The sequence below is a fragment of the Vanacampus margaritifer genome, chromosome 15 (assembly GCF_051991255.1).
Source record: "Vanacampus margaritifer isolate UIUO_Vmar chromosome 15, RoL_Vmar_1.0, whole genome shotgun sequence".
In the NCBI taxonomy this organism is placed as follows: Eukaryota; Metazoa; Chordata; class Actinopteri; order Syngnathiformes; family Syngnathidae; genus Vanacampus; species Vanacampus margaritifer.
This window is the reverse complement of record NC_135446.1, coordinates 17,364,137-17,386,559: the sequence shown is the minus strand read 5'-3', so window position 1 is coordinate 17,386,559 and position 22,423 is coordinate 17,364,137. Positions and strand designations below refer to the sequence as shown.

The 22,423-nt window shown below is 41.9% G+C and overlaps 1 protein-coding gene across 5 annotated transcripts in view; it reads right to left on the bottom strand.

Moving 5' to 3' along the window:
* nlgn2a (neuroligin 2a) overlaps window positions 1–22,423 on the bottom strand; it is a 68,751-nt gene that overhangs the window by 28,356 nt on the left and 17,972 nt on the right. For 3 of the 5 annotated variants that reach the window (XM_077545218.1, XM_077545219.1, XM_077545222.1), the window contains one exon: window positions 15,329–16,025. In XM_077545218.1, the coding sequence (XP_077401344.1) occupies window positions 15,329–15,791 (463 nt within the window). In that variant the 5' untranslated portion in view covers window positions 15,792–16,025. Of the gene's footprint in view, window positions 1–6,122; window positions 6,177–15,328; window positions 16,026–22,423 lie in introns of all 5 variants that reach the window. The other 2 variants (XM_077545221.1, XM_077545220.1) reach the window with 2 other exon arrangements.

Here is a 22,423-nt window from a genome sequence, read left to right as displayed (position 1 = left end):
CACACATGCACAATGTAAAATATATACAAAGTAGGTATTGAGTTTTTGTGTGTTAGCCGGCTAGCTCGTATCAAATTCACCTGTTTAGCAGTCAGTGAAGCCCGGCTAGGCTATCAAAGCCTCTCACGCCATCACAGCGTTTAGCCACGTGGACGCCGGACTAGAGACGACAGGTTAGCTTAGCGCTAGCTAGCTAGTACAACATAATACAGATGGATTTACTGGACCAAAGCAAGAAAAACATTCTGGATTCTACCGTTAGCCAGGATCCAGGAAGTTGTTTTTTTTTTTTTTTTAAACACACTGATGCACACTCTGGTTGAATGCAAAAACAAAAAACAACCAAATGTGGTGTTGAAAAGTATCCACTATATATATAAACCTGTGTATACCCGAATAAAAATACTCAGTTTTGAAGCATTTATTCATCTATTTTGTGCTTCTGTCGCTGCCGCTGCATTTGCCACATAAGGTGTGGGCTAGGTCAAACAAAACTGTATAAAAAGCAGGAGCAGATGTGGCGAGATGGAGAGGCAGGAAAGAACAGCATCCCGAGCATCCCGCCCCGATGAGGTTCAATAACATCTTCAACAACACAAGTGCTCCTGCACCTCGGCGCTGAAGTGTTTGCTCCTCTGCCTCGCTGGCCTCCCATCGTGCTGGATCCATATCTTGTTATTTACGGAGCCTCCGGCTGTCTCGTCTCCTCCCTGTCTTTGTTCATTTAGGCCAAACAAATAGGCAGTAGTGCGAAGTGTGCTTGCCGAAGCACTACATTTACAAACTAAATTCAACTATTTGCTCCAAGAAATTGTGTTTATATATTCCAAATAGTCAATTCTCTTCATTTGGATGCATTTCTGTTGGCTGCACTGCTTTCACAAAATGGATGTGCATTTAAGTTTTGTTTTTGTCCAATTAGATTTCAGCTTCTATTTGTCGCCATGTCAATCATATCTGCCCAGGGCTTTTAGAGTCCCTTGTGCTGGTTCATTTAATTTAAATTATATAAGCAACGGGAGTGTTTCTTGAAGCGATCAGATTTCATTTTCGTCCACATTGGGTCAATGACATCATCATTAGTTGATCAACACTCAAAAAAGTGTAAGGCAAAGTGTCACAAAGCGCAAATCTGGCGGCATCCAATTTGTACTCAATAATTTACAATTAACTCATTCACTGCCATTGACGGCTATAGACGTGAAAAATTCATTTTAACGATTTCTAATAGTTTAACATTTGTTAACAAGAGTATGAAAACCTTTTTTTATTGTACATTTAGAACAGATATCAAATTTGTGATTAATCGTGAGTTAACTGGTGAAGTCATGGGATTAATTACGATTGAAAAATTTAATTGCCTGACGCCCCTATTTTTTAAATTTTCTTTTTTAAAAAGAAAAGCTTATTAAAAATATTTTTTTTGTTTTTTTTTTAAGAAGAAAAGATGATTAAAAATGAGGGGTGTAGGTGAGTAATTTTTTTTCATAATTTTGTAAAAAAGTGGATTTTTTTTTTTAAACTACGTAATAGAAATAGTTCAAATAAATTTTTGACGCCTATAGACGTCAATGGCAGTGAATGAGTTAAACATAGGCTATGGATCTTCGATAAAACTTTTTTTAAACTAATCCAATTTTTTTTTTAACCCTTTACATTTTTCTGTTTCTGTCTTAGAAACTCCTCCATTCAAAACATATGCAAAATATTTTTATGCCACGTTTCTCAAATATGTGCATTTTATTTATTTTTTGCTAGATGTCAGAAGTCTACGAATACTAGAGCACTTGGGTCTAGCCACACTCTAAAAAACAGTTGGGTCAAAAATAACCCAACTAGGGGTAAAAAATGGACCAATCCTCTATTTGGGTCAATTTAACCCAATTTTGAGTCGAGAAATGTGTCTTTTACTGCAAAACAACTCATAAATATTGGTCAGATCCTTTACTTGGGTCAAAAAATTGGGTCATTTGGTCAAATTGACCCAGTAAGTGGATCGGTCCATTTTTGATCCATAATTGGGTTACTTTTGACCCAACAGTTTTTAGAGTGCACAGCATCTCAGGTGACTGTAATGTAATTGATTAAAAAAATCTTGTTAATTGATAAATATAACTTAAAATTTTAGGGGCACAAGCAAAAAAATGTCACTAAATTACTGATGAATACTTTGACAATAAATGCGGAAAGTATGTTTTAAATTGGCACTGTTGATGTTTTTCCACTCCAACCTAATTGGCGTCCCACTCCCTCATCTCCCTTCCACTGAAGACGGCGGATTATTTTTCGGGGCGCTCTCACTCCTCATGGAATTCCACAAATTGAGCGGATGGGGAGGCAGATCCGAGTTTTCGGGCGACGCAGCCCCGCTCTGTCCTCGCAAGTGCCGCATGAGACAAAGACGGCACAGGCGAAGGCATTCTGGCTTGTTTTCCCGCCTTTAACCTCCTTTTCCTTCCATGTCCCACGTCGCTTTCTTTTAGCCTTAACCCTCTTGGACTCGTGTTGATCCCCGCTGCTCCTCTCCCGAGTGTTCACGTCCGCCCGCTTGCTTTTGTTAAGGCACAAAATATGACATCCATGGATTCTGCCTTTTTAAGTATGCGTGACAACCGAGTTAAGACACATTTTCGCCCGAAGTGGAAAATATTCCCAAATGCGTGAAAATGAGATTCTTGGCTTGTTGCTTATCGGTCAATAAGGAGGGATGAAAATGCTATTTAATTAATTGCTGCATTCATTTAAATCCGGGAAGCAGTTCCCACGAGGATTTAGTGCAAAACGACACAAATACGGAATCGCTATTACATTCCCAAACACACTATTTACATTATTGTACGCAGAGGTGGCAAATCCAGGTCCAGAAAGTAAAAACCCTGCCAGTTTGGCTTTAGCCCCAGGTGCTAGCTAGCTAGCTAGCTCCCTAGCTAGCTCCCATGGTGCTCATTTACCTGCTTTAGCCCCTGGTAAACAAGCTTGGAGCTAGCTAGCGAGCTAGCATCAGTCCTCACTTTGCACTTTAACAAAGCTGGACTCACTGGAGTAAGAAATAATAATACGTACAATAAGAGGTGGCAAATCCAGGTCCAGAAAGTAAAAACCCTGCCATAGTTTGTCCCAGGTGCTAGCTAGCTAGCTTGCATGGTGCTCGTTTACCTGCTTTAGCTCCTGGTAAACAAGCACTATGGGAGCTAGCTAGGGAGCTAGCTAGCATCAGGGGCTAAAGCCAAACTGTGGCAGGGTTTTTTACTTTCTTTGCCACCTCTGATTGTACGTATTATTATTTCTTACTTTATGTTATGGAAAAACATGAGTACAGCTTTGTGTAAGTGCAAAGTGAGGACTGGAAACGGTAAAGAGTACATCTAAACAGCGTTATGGTGGATTTGACATCGTGCTTACGTAGCAAGATGGAGGCAGCGGCATGACGATTATACCACTGGCAGGTTTGGAATGAAATGAGGGGGAGCACATGAACAGGTTTCTTCTTTCTGTGCTCTTTTGCTTCTGTCTACATGCAGACAACGCAATGAAGCGTGACACCGTCCTCATGCAACCTCCTCTTCCCCTCCCCTTGCACCTCACGCTTCACTCTTTTCCCACACGTTTCCGCCCTTAGCCAGCATTTAACCGGCTGTCTGAGTTCCAAAGAAGCAGAGAACCAGTAAGCGTGTGAGTTCATACGTGGAAAGGACTTGACTTTTATGAACATTGCAAGCCTTCCATGAACTTCTCCGGGAGTAATGCATAAATCTTTTGTCTCTAATGTATAGTAGCGGTAGAGTGTGTCTGCATTTACATTCTAAATGCTGATTAGCGTGTTTTCCCACATTGCGGCTTTTTCATGTATTTTCGATTTAGCTGAAAAGGGAGTCTTGGCTGTCAGCGCCAGCCTTCCTTAGGAGAGGCTCTCAGAGTTCTCCCTCTCGAATGCAACAATGCGGCCTTAATTGGAACGCTCCTGCGACAGTTACTATGCAATCCGGAGAAAACAAGGAGAAAGCAACAACAATAACACAATCCAAATCTATCTATCTATCTATCTATCTATCTAAAATGTTATGTTTCCAAAGTGCTAGTGGTATCAGTACTTGGTATCGGTATCAGTGACCCCTGACTACTCAAGAGTTGAGGGGGAAAAAAAGTGGTAACGAACATCCCTAACTCTCAATGCAAACATTATGTCAACATTTGTTGCTTGAAAATCACACAGATGCGACATGGGCTAGTAAAAAGGATTTAGAAAAGCTCAAAAGCGTTCAACACGTTGCAGATATAGTTTTAACATAAATAGATTTGGCTTGAAATGTTATAATTACCATCATTTGTGTTTGCCCGTGGGGTGTTTCGTTTCGCAGGTTAGGTTATATGCTAGCTAGCATTAGCAACAATATCGCAGGTTAGGTTATATGCTAGCTAACATTAGCAACAATATATATATATATATATACAGTATATATATATATATTTAGCTCATTATTTCTTTGCCTCTTGTCACATAATACGGTAAGAGTGTTGTGATACAAATAAACTTGGCTTGCTTAACAGGATTTGATCAAATCATTATTATTAGGTTATATGCTAGCTAGCATTAGCAACAATATCGCAGGTTAGGTTATATGCTAGCTAGCATTAGCAACAATATATATATATATATATATATATACAGTATATATATATATTTAGCTCATTATTTAGTGTAAGGTAAGAGTGTTGTGATACAAATAAACTTGGCTTGCTTAACAGGATTTGATCAAATCATTATTATTAGAAATGGAGCCATGTCTTAAAGACCCTCGATATATCACACTGTAATTAAAACTCTGGTTGCCTGCGTCATATTCTTATCACCGGCAGTCGTTATTGGAATAATCCAAAGCCCTCTCGAATGCATCACAAGAGAGTCGACGCCCGGGGCCTGCCGCGCGCTTGTAAATAAAATAATCAGGCTGTGAAGCAAACTCGTTTACAATATTAAAAGCAAAACAAATTAATCAAAGGCCCTTTTTATTTCCTATTTATTTTTGCCGGGGGATTTCCATGTTGTTGGGATCCATACCTCGGGGAGTCCGAGTTGACAGCTTGCAGATTAGCAGATGGAGTAGGTCATTAGTTTCTGCACTTTAATTAATTCCTAAATGCTAACCTCCCACACTTCGCCGGGCTGTCATTATTTCTGTTGGATGGAAGACGCACGAGCTTGGATGTTGCTAACGCTCGATAAGGTTGCTCATTTAAAGACGCAGATAGGAATCAGAACGTGAGGAAGCCGCAGGAGATCCAGTAAGAAGCGCCACGCACACCTCATCCATCTACGACAACCCCTGACCAGCCTTATGATAACCTTTGACCTGGCCCACACACCTCACTGCTTGCGCTCTATCTTTCGATCCACTGCAAAATAATGTCGGGCTCCAACCATTTCTATTGTTCTGCTTATTATTCCCAAACAACAGCGGATGACAATAACAACGTTTCGACACTGAAAATATCGTCTGTCCCCGCAAGTCCACTTTCGGGGTTAAAATTGTGTTTTGAATCAGTTTTGATGCCTGTGGAAAAAAAAAGCCTCAAACTTGCCCAAGAAGAAAAAAAATCCCCGCTCACAAAACCCCCCGAGAGAAAAAATAAGTGCCTCCAAGAAACAGGAGGGATGATAAAATCAGCTGCACTGCTGCAGCGAGGAGATAAACGACTAACATCCTCTAACGGGGGCCACAAGTGTCCTTGGATGCCCCCCCCCCTCCTCGAACCAACCTGATATTATTGGCTGGCGATATATTTGCGGGCTCCGTAACAATTTCAACCTCGAGCTGAGGGTTTGAGGCCCAATCATCGTTGGGCTCATCTACATTTTGGGGGACAAATTGGGTGCGATGCGTTCAAGGTCGCTTCGGAAAGCGGTGATGAGGATGGAAAACACACACGATGACTTCCAGATGAAGATTGTTCATCCTGGCGATGGTTTTTAATTCAAAAGTCAGCACATTGATGCGCGTGTGTGCGGAACATGGCCACCTTGTGACGTGTGCGTGCGTGTGCGTGTGCGTGTGTGTTTTCCATACACACCCCCAAAAAAGACTGGAAAACAAGAAAAAAGGCAAAACATGCATCAAAAATACCTTCGTCTCGAGGCTTGTTGGCTGCAGATTCATCGTGTTTTTTTGTGAGCGGACCTAGGGTTCAGAAAAAAAGGGGGGGAAAAAGAGAAAAGAGAAAATTCAAAAAAGATTACTGGCAAAAAACGTTTAAAAAAAATGAAAAGACAAAAAAAGAATACCAAAAATTAAGAAAAGAAGCAAGAGCAAAAAGGACAAAGCAGTAAGAGTTGTTGTTGTTTTTTTTTCTCTGCGATTTTGTTGTTTAAAAAGAGGACAAAAACAAAATGCATCACAGACACATTTATCACAAGAAAAGACACAAGATCAAGAAAGCTGATGATGTCGTCATCTCCTCTTTCGCTTCTGTCCTCCTGCGGGGGAAATGCGCCCTAGCCCTTTGCCCTCCGACCTCTTATTGGTGCATCTGAGTGGCTGCATCTACTAGCTCAGGTGCTTCCAGTTGTAACCCCCCCCCCCCCCAATAAAAAAATAATACCCCCCCACCCCCTCAAAAAAAAAAAACGTGTAGCAGAAAATTAGCTAAATTGACCCCCCCCCCTCCCCCCTTTTAAATCGCACAGCGGTGAAAGCACATCCTCAAAGAAGAAAACAATAGTCAATTAGGCCACCGCAGTACCACACGCCCCCCCCCCCCCCCCAAAAAAAAGAACAACAACCTTCAATTACACTGCTGCAGTGTGGGACAATATGCCTGTCGCCGTTATACCCGCGTCCAAAGAAAGCCGCGTCTGCGGAGGCGTTGCGGGGGGGGAGCGATATCGTTATTCACAGAGTCACGCAATAATTACATAACACAACAAAAGTGGCTGATTGAGGGGCACAGGTGGGGGAAAAAAAAAAGAAGACAAGTTAATTTGATACCTGTCTGCCCACTGGCTGCTTTTAGGAAGAAAAGGACCGAGAAAATCAATTGTTTATTTGACGCGCTAAGAAAGAAAATGACGGCAAATGACTGAGTTACTCCATTCACTCATTACAAAGCCATTTTCACTGAAGCAATCCCCTTCGCTCTTGGCCGTTTTACTGGATTTTGACTGATTTTGCGAGGCCCACAGAATATGGTGCTATAAAAACATGAAAACCAAAAAGAAAGATTAGAGTCTCTTTTTTTTTTTATTATCTGTTTCCGTTCTGTTGCAATTAGCATTGGAATATAGCTAAGTTTCATCATTATTCACAAATCTGTTAAGAACTGTGGGTAAATTAGGTTGTTTTTTTTTCAACATGGCCCTGGTTGATATCATTTGCTCTGCCGCCACCTGCTGGTCGTTTTTGTAATAACTACCATTTCCTCAACGGTTCTCTGCAGTTGAAAGGCTTCATCAAAGCCTTCTGTATGCTCTAGCATAAAAATAAAAAAACATAAATAAACATCTTTGGGACACTTAAAACATTTAAAATACGTATTTATACGTTTTGGGGAGCAAATGAGTTAAGGTCTCTATATTAATTTCCCAGGAGCACAAAAATGGAATTTTTGGTCTAGTTTTATTAAAATAAATGTTTTTTTAGTCTGTACTTTGTAAACTAGTGCATGTCTTTAGCCACGCTGCTAGCTTGCAAATCTAAAAAGTTGTTCAAAAACTACATGCTTTAAGACATTTCAATATATTTAGGAATTGGGGTTTGCACTTCTTAAAATTTTGACGGTAATATTACCCTCCGCCCACTTTTTTTACTGAAATATCGTCCCAAAATATCAGTTACTGAAAATTGTCTAGCTATTTGTTATTCCTTTCAACAAAAAGGGGGGGGGGCGTGTAGCGCAGGGAGTCTTTCAATCAAGCAACATTCACTGGTTTTGGTGACACGTCGACAAGAGGAGCACTTGATGGCGTTTGATTGACGTCGCGATAACAGGCCGAGACGGCGAGCGGTGGGAATCGAGGGGGGGAAAAAAACAGAGAGGGAGAAGATGACGCAGTTTCATGGAGTCCAATCAAAGGAGCTGGAAAGCATGTGTGGCTTCAACAAACCCCCCCCCCCCCCCCCCCTTTAATGCACACAACACACAAATGCTGAAATAGAGTGTTCAATGTAGGAACTTTCATTTTTGGTTTTACTGGTTCACACGGCAACGGAATGTAATATGCACCTTTCAATTGGGGGAGCAAATCCGTTTAATGGAGTGATAAACTGCTTTGTCTTGTCGTTTTCCTTACAATGGATTTAATGGAACGATGCCCTCTAGCTTTGCCTGTCTATCTGCAGGATTATGAAAAACACGCGCCAAGACCAATTTCACAACATAAGCCTAAAGACCAGACCATTAAAATTGGGGTCAAGACGTGCAGCCAATCTGCACCGGGGAAGAGAAAGGAGACGGGAGGTCAAAATCCTGGCCTGGTCAAATGAGGAGGAAAAAAAAAAAAAAGCCAAAATGTAAACAGATGATGTTGGCGGCCATGTCATGTGAAGCCGGGTGTGAACGGGAAGCAAACAAGGGAGACGCGGCGAGTGACGGGGAAGCCGACGGAATGACATTTACAGAGTGGTAATTATCAAGTAGGCGTGAAGGTTAAAGCCATTTTCTACCCATGGAGCGGCGGCGGCCGCACGTTGAACACCGAACACACACCAGCGCACACTTGTCGGATTAAGTATTCATGCATTCACCGCTGCCAAAACTGATTTACAAATAGGATCACTTGCCGGCAAACCAAAGCACAGACTAATGGCATTTTCCATTCATTTCAATGGCAAAAGAGGATTCACATTTTTAATCAGTGGAGGCAAATAATATATATCGTTTGTGTCCAGATTCTATAATGTAAAAAATGAGGAGCTTTTTTTTTTTTTTTTTATTCCTTCATTTCTCGGTGGGATTGACCCAAATTTGGACCATTTGGGCCTTGGATGAGATATACTTAAAAGCAATAATAAGAGTAGCACATAGACGTTTCTCATAAAGCGGACCAAAAATAATTCAATAGTTGGACAACTTTATTTGGTCCGTCCACTCCCGTGAGTAAACGTTACACTTGCGGCTTCTTAATGAAAAACAGCCTCGACGCATTCCATTCACTTTGGAGTGATTTCTTGTCGCTCGCTTCTGTGTGAAAAGGGTTACAAAAGGCACTGAAATTCCAAAAAGGATGTTTACATTTTCTGGGAAGGCTTTGAAGACATCATGCCGAATCATTCTCACAGATGCTCCGTGTTCTCTCATCCTGAATAGATGCACACAGCTGCACTTTTGGCACTTGATTCATCCCAAAGCTACAAGCGTATAAACGAACGTGTGGGAGACGGCAACTGGTGAACACCGTACACGCGTAGAATGATATATATTAGGGGCGTCAAAATTGGTGTGTTCATTTTGAGTTAATTTAAAAAAAACGCTGCTCATTTTTTTAACGCGCGATTAATGACCGCCCCTTTGTTGGAAAGCCTGCACTGGGGGAATTCCAGTCGCAGCTGTTAAATACAGTGATTCACAGTTATAAGTCTGAAGTTTTAGATATATATATATTTTTTTGCTATAACCAACGATTTGTACCGGGATTAATCGGTTTTGAATCGAATGGTGACCTATGAATTGTGATACGAATCGAATCGCCAGGTACTGGGAAATTCACACCCCTAATATATATATATATATATATATATATATATTTTTTTTTTTTTTGGGGGGGGGGTGGTCGATACGATACCGATAATTAGTAGTCAAGGAAGCCAATAGCCGATCTTAATTTCAGTAAAAGGGGAAAAAAAAATATTACCATCAAAATTTTAAGAACTCCTAAATATATTGAAATGTGTTGAAGCATGTGGTTTTTGAACAACTTTTTGGTTTCGCAAAATTTTGTAAACCCCGGTTTATTTTTGGAGCAAGTTCCCGAGACGCGCAAGCTAGCAGCGTGGCTAAAGACATGCAACTAGTTCACAAAGCGCAGACTAAAAATCATTTATTAAAATAAAACTAGACCAAAAAATTGTATTTTTTGTGCTGCTGGGAAATGAATATAGAGACCTTAAGAAGATTGTTTTGTTTCATACAGTAACTCATTTGTCGTCATTTTCTTTCTTAGAGCGTCAAATAAACAGATGATTTTCTTAGTTATTTTCATCCATTTCATCAAATTAACTTTTTTTTTTTCTCACCTGTGCCCCCTTAATCAGCCACTTTTGTTGTCTTATGTAATTATTGAGTGACTCTGTGAATAATGACATCGCTCCTCCGCAACGCCCCCCCCCGCAGATTTGGCATATATATATATATATATATATATATATATTTATATATAGTTGTGTGTGCATGTACTGTATATGGGTCGGCGCTATCCGTGGTGCTGAAATGTGGGTTTAAATGATTTACAGGCTCCCCCGCATTGAGCAGTGTGGGAGGCAGGGACTATTTGTGTGTGTGTGTGTGTGTGTGTGTGGGCATGTGAGCAGGAAGGGAGGAAGTGGTGGTGGGTGCGAAGGGAGGGCGTCGATTTGCATTCACCGCCAGTGTCATGCTCAGCTTCAAAAAGCCTGACGGGAAGAAGAGATGGCCCTTTGAGGTGCCTGTCGAGTGTGGAATAGTAGCGGTATACAGTATGTACATTAGAGCAGCGCAGCATCCCATAATATACGCTTGCCTCAATGGGCTGTGACGACAGCGTGTGTCACTGTTAGAGCTGTTCAAGCATTTTTTTGTTATCAATGATATTCAGTTTGAGGACCATGTACTAGTTAGCGTGCGCTATATTGTTTTGCTATCAAAAGCCGTTTTTATAGTTGGAGCTGCCACAGAAAGTAGAAAATATGAGCATCAAAGTCACGAGTGAGGACAAAGATTTCCACAGGAAGACGTTTTGGGCACGTTTCCCACTCAAGCTTGCAAAAACGTCACAATAAACTTTCCTTTTGTCCAATTCCATTCCTTTCTGTATCCATGCTGAATCAACAGTCCTCGCGACAAGATGGCCGACTGCACTCGCTTGAAAACTGCTGACCCGGCAGCTCCAAAACGACACCCGCGCCATCTCCATGAGACGGAACACGGGACCCCCCCGCATGACAAATCCCGCCTTGACAAAGCTCATAAACGCTAGCGTCTATCGAAAGCGTTTGCCGCCATTGCGATCGGCGGACCCAATAATAAACACGTTTTTTTGAAAGCAAACGGCGCTCCGGCAGACTCAATCAAACCTGAGCGTTATTATTCTCATCAATTCAGCCCTGAAACGTAGCTTTAAGGAGGTACATTCAGTCACTGAGACAAACGGAGCGTGCGACGCGGCCGCTAACACTCCTGTGATCGTTAATAGAACACAATCAGAGGCACTTCTTACACCCGGCACTTAAATCAGACGCGCTCCCAGATTGTGTGATTATTTAAGTGCCGTTGAAAAGTCAATTCACTCCGCCGAGTCTAAATGGATCATTGAAATGAGCAAACCAAGTCCTATTACTGTCTCCATTGCTCATCCGACGGCGGAATTTGGCGGATGGGAAGTGAGCGAGATTACGTTTCGGGTGAGATTATTTGCTCGTATTCAGACAAAAATGCTTCGGAACGCATCGGACGGCGCTTCGCAGTGCTGATGGACAATGACCCCCAAAAGCAACCAAAGAGTTTCTGAAGGCAAAGAAGTGGAACGTTACACTGAAGGAGATGATTGCTTAGTACGGAACGGAATTGGAAGTTTTAGTATTTGAACTTTCACAAATGAGAAGAGTCCAGTTGGCTACAAAAAGAGAACCAGACACAATCAAGCTGTTAGCTAATATTCAAATGAAGTCCACTTGTGAAGGTATTTCTCCCCCCCACGCTTGATTGAATTCTATCTCCACGAAAATCTCATCGTTAAACGGATGAGGGGGCGGGATTAGGAAGTCGCGTCTGGCGTGATACGGGAAGACACGCGGGAGATGAGAAGGTCTCAAAAAGTAAATGAAGTCTCACTAAGAAATTCTCAAGATGTGGGGTTCGGTTAGTGGATTGATTTCTACAATTAATCAAATTGTCCCGGGGCAAAATGCTATTCATTTGCTCTCTTGATTTGGCTGGAAAACGCACACACCTGAAATGCTTCTTGTGCATTTTTGTTCTTTTTAGAGAAGCCACAGAGGCTGGCAAGAGGCGAAATGATGAGCGCGACAATAAAAGTGATTTTTCCGAGTGGAGGGGGGTGGGGGGGGTAGGGGCATCAGCAGTCATATATCACATTTTATTGCAGTTGTTTCCCTTCCATTATTCCCTTATTTGTATTTTTTCCTTCTCTTGGTCTCATTTATCGGTCATCATCTTATCAACATCTCCGTGCCGACGTCGCGGCTCCGTTACCGCGTTAGCGTCGAGCTGCTCCCGATGGGTTTTTTCGAAAGGAAATTGAAATATTGCGAGGTGTGTGTGCGCGCGCGCGCGTGTGTGTGTGATCCGGGCTGACGCGCGGAGATGGATGGCGCTGCGGATGGAATAATTACGAGCGCGCGGGCGGCGACCACGCCCAGGAAGCCCGTCGCTAACGAGGCTGAGATGAGCCGTTGGCGTGCTGGAGCGTCGCCTGGCAGAACTGTGGAGGACCGAAAATGCAAAAAAAAATAATTAATTAAATAATAAAAGTGAAATTAAAAATGGATAGAAAAAAATTCTAAAATTAAATTCATGAAATGAATGGAAATAAAAACAACAACAAATTATATATGCACCGACACATAAATAAATAAGAGTAAATAATAAATAAAAAAATTAAAAATAAAAAATGAGATAAAAAAACAAACAAAAATGAAGGTGGAAATAAATGCAAAAATTAATATATATAATTAAAAATAATAAAAATAATAAATAAATAAAAATAATAAAAGTGAAATAAAAAATGGATAGAAAAAAATTCCAAAATTTAATTCATGAAATAAATGGAAATAAAAACAACAACAAATGATATTATATATATATAAACAGAAATAAAAAAAAATGAAGGTGGAAATAAATGCAAAAATTAATATATAAATAAAATTAAATGTCAATCAATACAAAAAAACACTGCTCTCAGCATGAAATGCGTCATGAAATATTATGCAAATGAGGGGAAGGTCCTAAGTGTGTCTTGGGTTCAACTATTTCCCTATTGGTTGATCAACATGTCAGTCTATGTCGGACACAGGAACTCGTGTGAAGTTGTCGAGCAACTCGAGTCGCAAGTTGTGCTGACAGTGGACAAGATATCGTCGTCCGTTGCTGGAGATCTCCATGCAAGCTGTCAACACTTCCTGCTTTGGCGTGAATGAGAGAACACTCCACCATCAAAAGGCAGATTTGCAATGGCAGAGTCCAACCCAAGACACAATTAGGACCGCCCCCTCATTTGAAACGCATTTCATGCCGACAGCGTCTGCAACATGAAATAAATAAATATGAGAGTCTTTTTATGTATGGATTGATATTTAAATCTATTTGTATATATTTTATTTTGTATTTCTTTCCACGTTTATTTTTATATTTATTTTTTGAGTCTTATTTTTAATTTTTGTATTTATTTTTACTTTTATTTATTTATTTATGAACATATAATCTTGTTGTTGTTATTTCAATTTACAAGTATTTTTTGTATTACATTTTTTAATTATTAAATAGAAATAAAATAAAATAAATATTTAAAGAAATATTTTTAATAAAACTTTTTTAAATAAAAGACACATAAAAAATATATAAAAAAAATTATTAAAAAAATTATAAAATAAATATTTTATATCTGTATTTATTTTTTTATTTTGGCATTTTTGGTCCGCCATACCGAACTACTGTAAACACTAATTAACTCATGATCTCATCTATTTACAGATATACAACTAAGAAACGCTGACTCATCGCAAGGCTCGCCTCCTTACATGGCGTTTGCCGTTGAGCTGCATCATGTTTTCTCACGATCACAATACACACTTTCTACAATCTACAGCGCCTTTTTTCGCCGCTGCTGTTGTAGGTAATTCCCGACTTCCGAGCAGTCTCCGGTGCAGGTCGAGTCCCCAAGTAGAATGCAGGGTGAAGCATGCACTTTGTCTTTGTGCTCCAGGCTAGCTGGGAATGACCCCCCCCGCCCCCATAGACAACCCCCCCCCCCCTCGACGCCTCCCTCCCATCGATCCAGCGTGACTCTGCAGGAGCCAGATGAACAGCTCTCGCTATGATTTATGAAAAAAAAGCCTCCCACTCTGTTCTTCAGAACCGACACGGAGTCCTAATAGATCCCTGACGTTATCGTCTTCCGGGGAATGAAGCGAGATTAGCAATCGCCTGCTGTATGAATGCGAATACAAGAATATACAACTAAATAACAAATACAATTTATGATCAAATATTTTTGAAAAAGACCACAACGGCATGCGTGTTATTGTTCAGAGAGCGTCTCTGCACTCCAAAGAAAGGAGTCAAAAGAGGACTAATTTGCAACACCTACAAGAAATAAGAATGACAGAATGAAAATTGAAGTTCAACTAGTGACTAAATAAACTATTGTGGTGAGCAGTTTCTGCATTTAGGGACCGATAGAAAGAGACAGAAAATGACTTTCCGTTGACTTTTCAAGCAAAAAAAAAAAATCAAGATTTTTGTCCACAAACAGTGGTACCTTGACTTACAAGTTTAATTCATCCCGTGACCAAGCTGGGAAGTCAATTTAATCAAATTTCCCGTTAGCTCCCAAAAAGAGAGAGAAGAAAAAAGGCTCTGCAATGAATGTATATATATTTTTAAAAAAAAACGAACCCTTGGGGTTCAATCGAACCCGACACCCGGGATGACACCCGACAAGACTCAACAAGTAAGCAAGTAAGAACATGCGACAACATTATCAGAACTCCACCAAAGAAAATCATCATCACCATCTTCTCATTTTGGAACAGAATGAAAACATGAACCATTCGATCGGTTAATTATTGTAGAATTAAGTAATGTGATTATTCCGACCTGGTTGTGGAACTGCACAAAAAATCCCTTGACATCAGTGAATTCCTTTCCTTGTATGTCAAGGTACGACTGTTCTTAAACTTTAAGGTGAGGAATAAGAAACGTCATTCATTTATGACAATTTGCTAAGCCCCTCCCCTTAAGGAATGATCGGGCCAATCATAGCTTTGCAGTCATTTCAATCCCATTCAAGGGCCGCGCGTGTACGAAACGGTGATTGGAGCGACTGCCAGGGGGGGGAGGGTTTAGCACAGAGTCACTCCTCCCGTTACCTCTCGCCCCTCCCACCCAGCAGCCCGGCACTCACCATCCTCCGTGGGCACGTAGACGTTGAGATAGAGGCAATCCTCGCTTTGGTTCTGGATGTACCCGGCCGCCACGTCCAGGTTGTCCGTGAACCACACGGGCAGCATGATCTCGGGCAGCACCCCGTGCACGTTTTGGGGGCACACGGGTGCGAACTGGCTGGCGTTGCGGATCTCCTGCCACGAGCCCGGGGCTTCGGGCGGCTGGAAGCGGCGGTCGCCGATGGGCGCGGTGGCGTACGGCACGCCCAGGTACTGCTCCACCGGGCCCAGGATCTCGTTGTTCAGGTCCTTCTTGATCCCTCGCAGCTTGCCGTAGTTGGTGGTGACGACGGGCTGCTTTAAGGGCTCCGCCTTTTGAGCGGACGCCACATTTAAGAGGAGGGCCAGGCCCAGCCGCACGCACCAGTCCACCATCAGGGACTTTTGTCTTTTTCGTTCACTTGCGAGTAGAAATCGCTGCATGGCTGCTTGGGGAATAATCAAAAGGTAGTCGTCCAAAGGTGAACGACTAAAACGAGGAGCGGCGACCCGCCAAGGTCATGTGGAGGGAATCGGAGGGCGGGCCTCTGCGGGGGGGTGGCAGGTCAGTGCTGAATACGAACCGAGGCGGTCCCGATCGCTTCCCCAGCCATGGTTCTGTTACGTTCCATCCCTCGGGGTCCCGTCCTGGCGATTTCATCGACGTCCGCACCTGCGCTGAGATAGAAGAGCGAGAAAATAAAAAGGAGCCGTTAGCTCGGATCTGGAAAGTAGCACATCCCCGCCCGGGTTCATTTAAGGAAAATCCGTTTGGTTCACAACGCTGCGATGACTTAAACTAGAAAAATTGCATGTAGTACTTCGTAGTAGTAAGTAGTAGTAGTACTTGTACTCGTAGTAGTAGTAGTATTAGTAGTACTTGTAGTTGTAGTAATAATTTTAGTAGTAGTCAAATGGCCAAGATGGCCGCCCGTACATACACCAAGTACACCAAGAAAAAAGGGGGGTGAGTTGAGCTCAACAGTAAGAGAGATGATTGGCTGAGGCAGTTGCTATGCAGAAGTGACAGACCAGGCAGCATAGCTAAAAAAAGCTCTTTTTAAATAGCAGTCCATTCCATTGACTTAAAAAAAAAAAATGTTGTTTTTTTTTTTAATGTATTTTTTAATTTAATTTAAATGAGCTGAACAGTTTTAAAATTCAAAAGATTGAAATCGGTCAAGAAATGTGGAAGTTAACCATAATCAACATAACCTAAAATCATCTTACTGTCTCTTTAAGAAACATGCACATTCACGCACACACATTGGAACTTAAACATACTGGGGACGTCACGCACACACATTCCATTGATATTGTATGAGAGGCGCACGCCTCGAACGACTGAAATAAAACCGGACATTTGTATGGTGTCATGTGACCCGGTGAACCTCCTGCAGGGTGAGTTTCGCTGCCGCTGCACGTGCTTTATGCGCCGCAGCCCTAATTTGGACTCATTTCAACTCGTCCCGGTGTAACCTGCACGAGGACCGGAACTATTTTAAACCGCCCGAAAGTAAACAGAACACATGACATGTCAAATCGGTAAAATTAGCGAATGAACAATACTGAGCTCTCCAGAAAAAAAAAAAAAAAAAAAAGTAAATAGAACACAAAAGATCCCGGCATTGTTAACCCTTCGCCGTCGAGTTGAGGTCAACGCACTCGCGAACGCAAAAGCGCATGCAAACGAGCGCCTCGGAGCCGCACATCCATTCACGTAATCTTGGGCCGCAAATCCTCATGTGACATGGCTCGTCACAAAAGCATGGAGGAGATTACAGTGTCATAATAACATTGTTGGGCGGGTTACGTAACGGGCGCGGGAATGCGGGAGCAGCCATTCGCAATGTTTACACAGTTCTTTTCCAATCGTCTCTCTTTGCTTTATCATCCGACTTTAATTGCCCACTTTAAAGTTGCCATTAAGCGCATAATTGCATCACTCGTACCCACAGGAGCGACTTCGCGCCGTCCTCTTCCGTCCTCTCGCCCGTTTCCCCACAGCCAATCCAACATTTTGCATTTCAAAGTGAAATGTCCTGAGGCTAGACGGCCGATCATTTAATTCCTCTCACCCACTCGGGGTGGCTCATTCTTTTGGCGCTGTGCGGTCGGACTGGATCCGTGATTTACTTGGGTTCGAGGGAGGTCACGACCCACTCCCGACTCAAATGTTGTAATCCCTTCATACTGTGTTGAACAAAAAAAAAGAAAATGGTCGGCCAAATATGAGCAATATCAATTTGCATGTGTAACGGAACGTATGGGGTTCCACAAGGTTCAATGATGGGGCCCTTGTTGTTTCCATTGTATCTGCTGCTGCCCCAAGGGTTCGTTGAGTTACTCTAAGGGGTTCGAGGGAGGTCAAGACCCACAGCCGACTCAAATGTTGTAATCCTTTCATACTATGTTGACGAAAAAAAGAAAATGGTCGGACAAATATGAGCAATATCAATTCGCATGTATAACGGAACGTATGGGGTTCCACAAGGTTCAATGATGGGGCCCTTGTTGTTTCCATTGTATCTGCTGCTGCCCCAAGGGTTCATTGAGTTACTCTAAGGGGTTCGAGGGAGGTCACGACCCACACTCGACTCAAATGTTGTAATCCCTTCATACTATGTTGACGAAAAAAAGAAAATGGTCGGGCAAATATGAGCAATATCAATTTGCATGTGTAACGGAACGTATGGGGTTCCACAAGGTTCAATGATGGGGCCCTTGTTGTTTCCATTGTATCTGCTGCTGCCCCAAGGGTTCATTGAGTTACTCTAAGGGGTTCGAGGGAGGTCACGACCCACACTCGACTCAAATGTTGTAATCCCTTCATACTATGTTGACGAAAAAAAGAAAATGGTCGGGCAAATATGAGCAATATCAATTTGCATGTGTAACGGAACGTATGGGGTTCCACAAGGTTCAATGATGGGAAACTTGTTGTTTCCATTGTATCTGCTGCTGCTGCCCCAAGGGTTTGTTGAGTTACTCTAAGGCAGTGGTCCTCAACCCTGGTCCTCGAGGACCGTTATCCAGCCTGTTTTCCATGCCTCCCACAGCCAACACAGGTGATTCATATCATCAGCTAATCAGCAAACTCTGGAGAAGGCTGATAACGATCTCCACCTGTGGGAGACATGGAAAACAGGCTGGATACCGGTCCCTGAGGATCAGGGTTGAGGACCACTGCTCTAAGGGGTTCGAGGGAGGTCACGACCCACACCCGACTCAAATGTTGTAATCCTTTCATACTATGTTGACGAAAAAAAGAAAATGGTCGGACAAATATGAGCAATATCAATTTGCATGTGTAACGGAACGTATGGGGTTCCACAAGGTTCAATGATGGGGCCCTTGTTGTTTCCATTGTATCTGCTGCTGCCCCAAGGGTTCGTTGAGTTACTCTAAGGGGTTCGGGGGAGGTCAAGACCCACACCCGACTCAAATGTTGTAATCCTTTCATACTATGTTGACGAAAAAAAGAAAATGGTCGGACAAATATGAGCAATATCAATTCGCATGTATAACGGAACGTATGGGGTTCCACAAGGTTCAATTATGGGGCCCTGGTTGTTTCCATTGTATCTGCTGCCCCTGAGTTCCATCTTAAAAAAAAAGCTGGTTGTTTTAAAGTGCTCTATAAATAAAGTGACAGCAATTCTAATCCAGCAAAAATAAATACACCAATCCGACGTCGGCCAAATGTTTTGTTTATCTGAGCATTTTCACACTCTAGCGGAAAGAAGACGCCGGCAAAAAGAAAATGAGTGAGGCCTATATTTGATGATATATTACGCGCCGTACTCCAGACTTGCAGGGTGCATCTGAGGGTTTCAATGCAAATGGGCTCAATTTAGCGGGCATAATTGATCCAGCTTGTGTGCTCGCAGTGGGCAAGCATAAGTGATAGATGAGGCAGGGATGCAGGGACGAAGCTGGCGGACCGGGGATCCTTTTGGCGCCAAATCCCAACAGGAAAGATTTTGAAAGAAGATTGTGCACTCGAAAAGTATGTCCACAAATTTGTACGTTTGCTAAATGTGTCTCCTGGAACCGAAACATGTAAGGTGAGGCGCAAGCAGTGTCATATAATTAGCGAGCACTAGACCTACGATTATCGAAAATATGTCCGTTGATGTGATTGAATTTTTTTTGTGTGTGTATTAATGTGTTTTAAAACCAAATGAACAGTGAAAAATCAAAAATTTCGACACATCATCCCATTAATCTGCAAAATGTAGCCACACATTAACCATACAATAGTTCAAGTGAAATTATTACATATTGTGCCTTTAACCACAACATCCGATTTTTCGTTACCAGTGGAGGTTCGAAAAGTTTTCAAATGCAGGAAGGAAAAGTAAAAAAAAAAAAAAAAAGGCAGCAGAAAAGTAAATAACCAAGACCAGTACAAATACTTGAAAAAGCACATGTACACAATTAGGGCCCGACCGATTAATCGGCTGATATTAGTTTTTCTAAAAACCTGCAAAAATTGGCCGATTTCCCCCCCACATTCTCATATTACATTACAAGATAAAAATAATGACAGTGAAACACCCTCAACAAAAAAAAAATGCAAAAAAAACAAACAACAAAAAATTACTTATTTTTACCGATTCTTCTGTTTATTGTATAATTAAACAAATACTTAGACGAAGCATTTTAAGACAGTCCGGCAATTCATGTCTTTATGGTTGGTTAGCATTGAGGAACCAAAAATATGTTTTTTTTTTAATTATTATTATTAATCGGCCAATTAATCATTATCAAAATGTCATTCTGCCAAATATCGGAATCGACACGAGCCTCAAAAAATCCCTATTGATCAGGCCCTGCTACGTATTTGCATTTTGTTACTTCCCACTTATATATATATATATATATATATATATATATATATATATATATATATATTGTATTTGGTTATTCTACTCCACGTTTTGATGTTGAATATTTGTAATGACAGGGAGGCACAAAATCAGCATCACTGCTAAACCACTGCGCATTTTTATAAAGTAGAATATTTAACATATATAATTACACGCAAGCCTCCTCTTTACAAAGGACATATTCCATTTCATGGTTTAGAACGCGTCGCCTCCTCTTTCCAATTACTGCACCATCCACACCTCAAGGCAAAGCGAGCCAGTTGGCGAACTTCACAACGTTAATCACACAACATTTTTTACTCTCCTGCTGTTTTTGCCCCTCCCTCCCTCTCTCCCTCTCTCTCCTCCTTCAGACGCGCAAGCTCAGCGGCATCTGGCAAGCTTGCTCAAAGGCACATCGAGGCCTCGTTTGCGTCGCGTTTCATAGTCGTGGGGGGTGGGGTTTTACCAAATTAGCGGGAGGGGGGGGGGGGGGCGGTCCCCGAAACGGTGACTTTATAAGAATACAAGGTGGCCCAAAAATCACAACATGCATCCTTTTTTTTTCTATTTTCAATTTTCAGGTCATGAACTCTTGGAGCAGGCGTTTGCGCAAAGCCATAAAGCTTCTCAAATATACAATATATAAAAAAAAACTAAATAAAACATACCCTGACCCCAAACCACCAATTAAATCCTTGTTGAAACAGGTTGCGTAAATAGTCCCACAAAACCCACAAATTTACAGGAAGTGCCGCAATTACTTGGATGAAGATCAAATCATTTGGGCCGAGCAAAGGTTGGATGCGTCATCCCGTAGTCAATTAGAACCCCCGAACGCTGCAGTAATTAATGCGTGAGCAGACTTTAATTAGCGCGGAGGCTGCCTCGCATTAGTCACCGCCTCTCTAAGACTGAGACGTCGCCGTGGAGACGCATATGCATGCCGTGCCGGGTTCTGCGGGGATAAAGAGCGAGTCCGATGACATCCGCGGCAGAACTGCGCGCGCCGGGTCGCCGATTAAAAGGTTCAAATTGTGCTCGGCGGGCTAACCGTGGATGACTTTGTGCGCGTGTGTGTGTGTGTGTGTGTGTGCGAGGCCGACTGTCACTGAGAACAATTAACTCGGATGACCCGGTCGCCACGGCGACAGCTGCAGCCGCTGTGACAGGGCCGGCTGTCGACTAGGCCGGCCCATTATAAGGACCTCCCCCTTGCATTGGCTTAAGCTTTCTGGTCTTGATTTAAATGTAGCACCTCTACATGTTGAATAGACACAACACACTTCCCGTCACCCGCCTGTAAAATATCTCTTCACACGCGAGCGCGGCTGTTCGTTAGCACCCCTGACGCGTCTGACGAATTGACTCCTTTATGTGAGTGGAAGTGTGAACGGGGAAGGGTGGCGGCGAGCGTCATCTCGGGCTCACGGTTTCGAAGGAGAGTGAAAGTCACACGCGCGCACAAACATGCACACACAGAACAGACGCCAGCTGTGACATCGGCGGTGTTTATGAAAATGACAAGCTAAGTCGGACGTGCAAGAATCAGCGCGGCGCTAAAACGAGCATTAGCATTAAGGTAGGCTAAGCTATGAGCATCTCAAGTGGGCAGGTAATGTTAAATGAATAGCTTAGTAAATTATTGTTACTAATTATCCCTTGAAAGACACGATATAAAAAAACGTATTATTATTATTATTATTATTATTATCATCTTCACAAAGGTAGAGTTTATAACACAGCTCCTGCTTTGGGTCCATGCAAGCGCTAAAACTAGCATTAGCATTAACTTATTCACTGCCATTGACAGCTATAGACTTTAAAAACATTCATTTGAACTATTTCTATTAGTTTAACATTTTTGTTAACAATAGTATGGAAACCTAGAATTTTTGGGGGGTGCATTTAGAACAGATATAAAATTTGTGATTAATCGTGAGTTAACTAGTGAAATCATGCGATTAATTACGATTACAAATTTTAGTCGCCCGATGCCCCTAATTTTTGCTAATCTTTTCCTTTAAACCCCCCCAAAAACGAACATTTTTCTTTTTACGAATCTTTTTTAATTTTTTTAAGAAAACATTATTAAAAATTATAAGTCATGCAATTAATTACGATTACAAATTTTAATCGCCTGATGCCCCTTATTTTTAATAATCTTTTTTTTTAAACCCCCACCCCCAAAATTATTTTTTATTT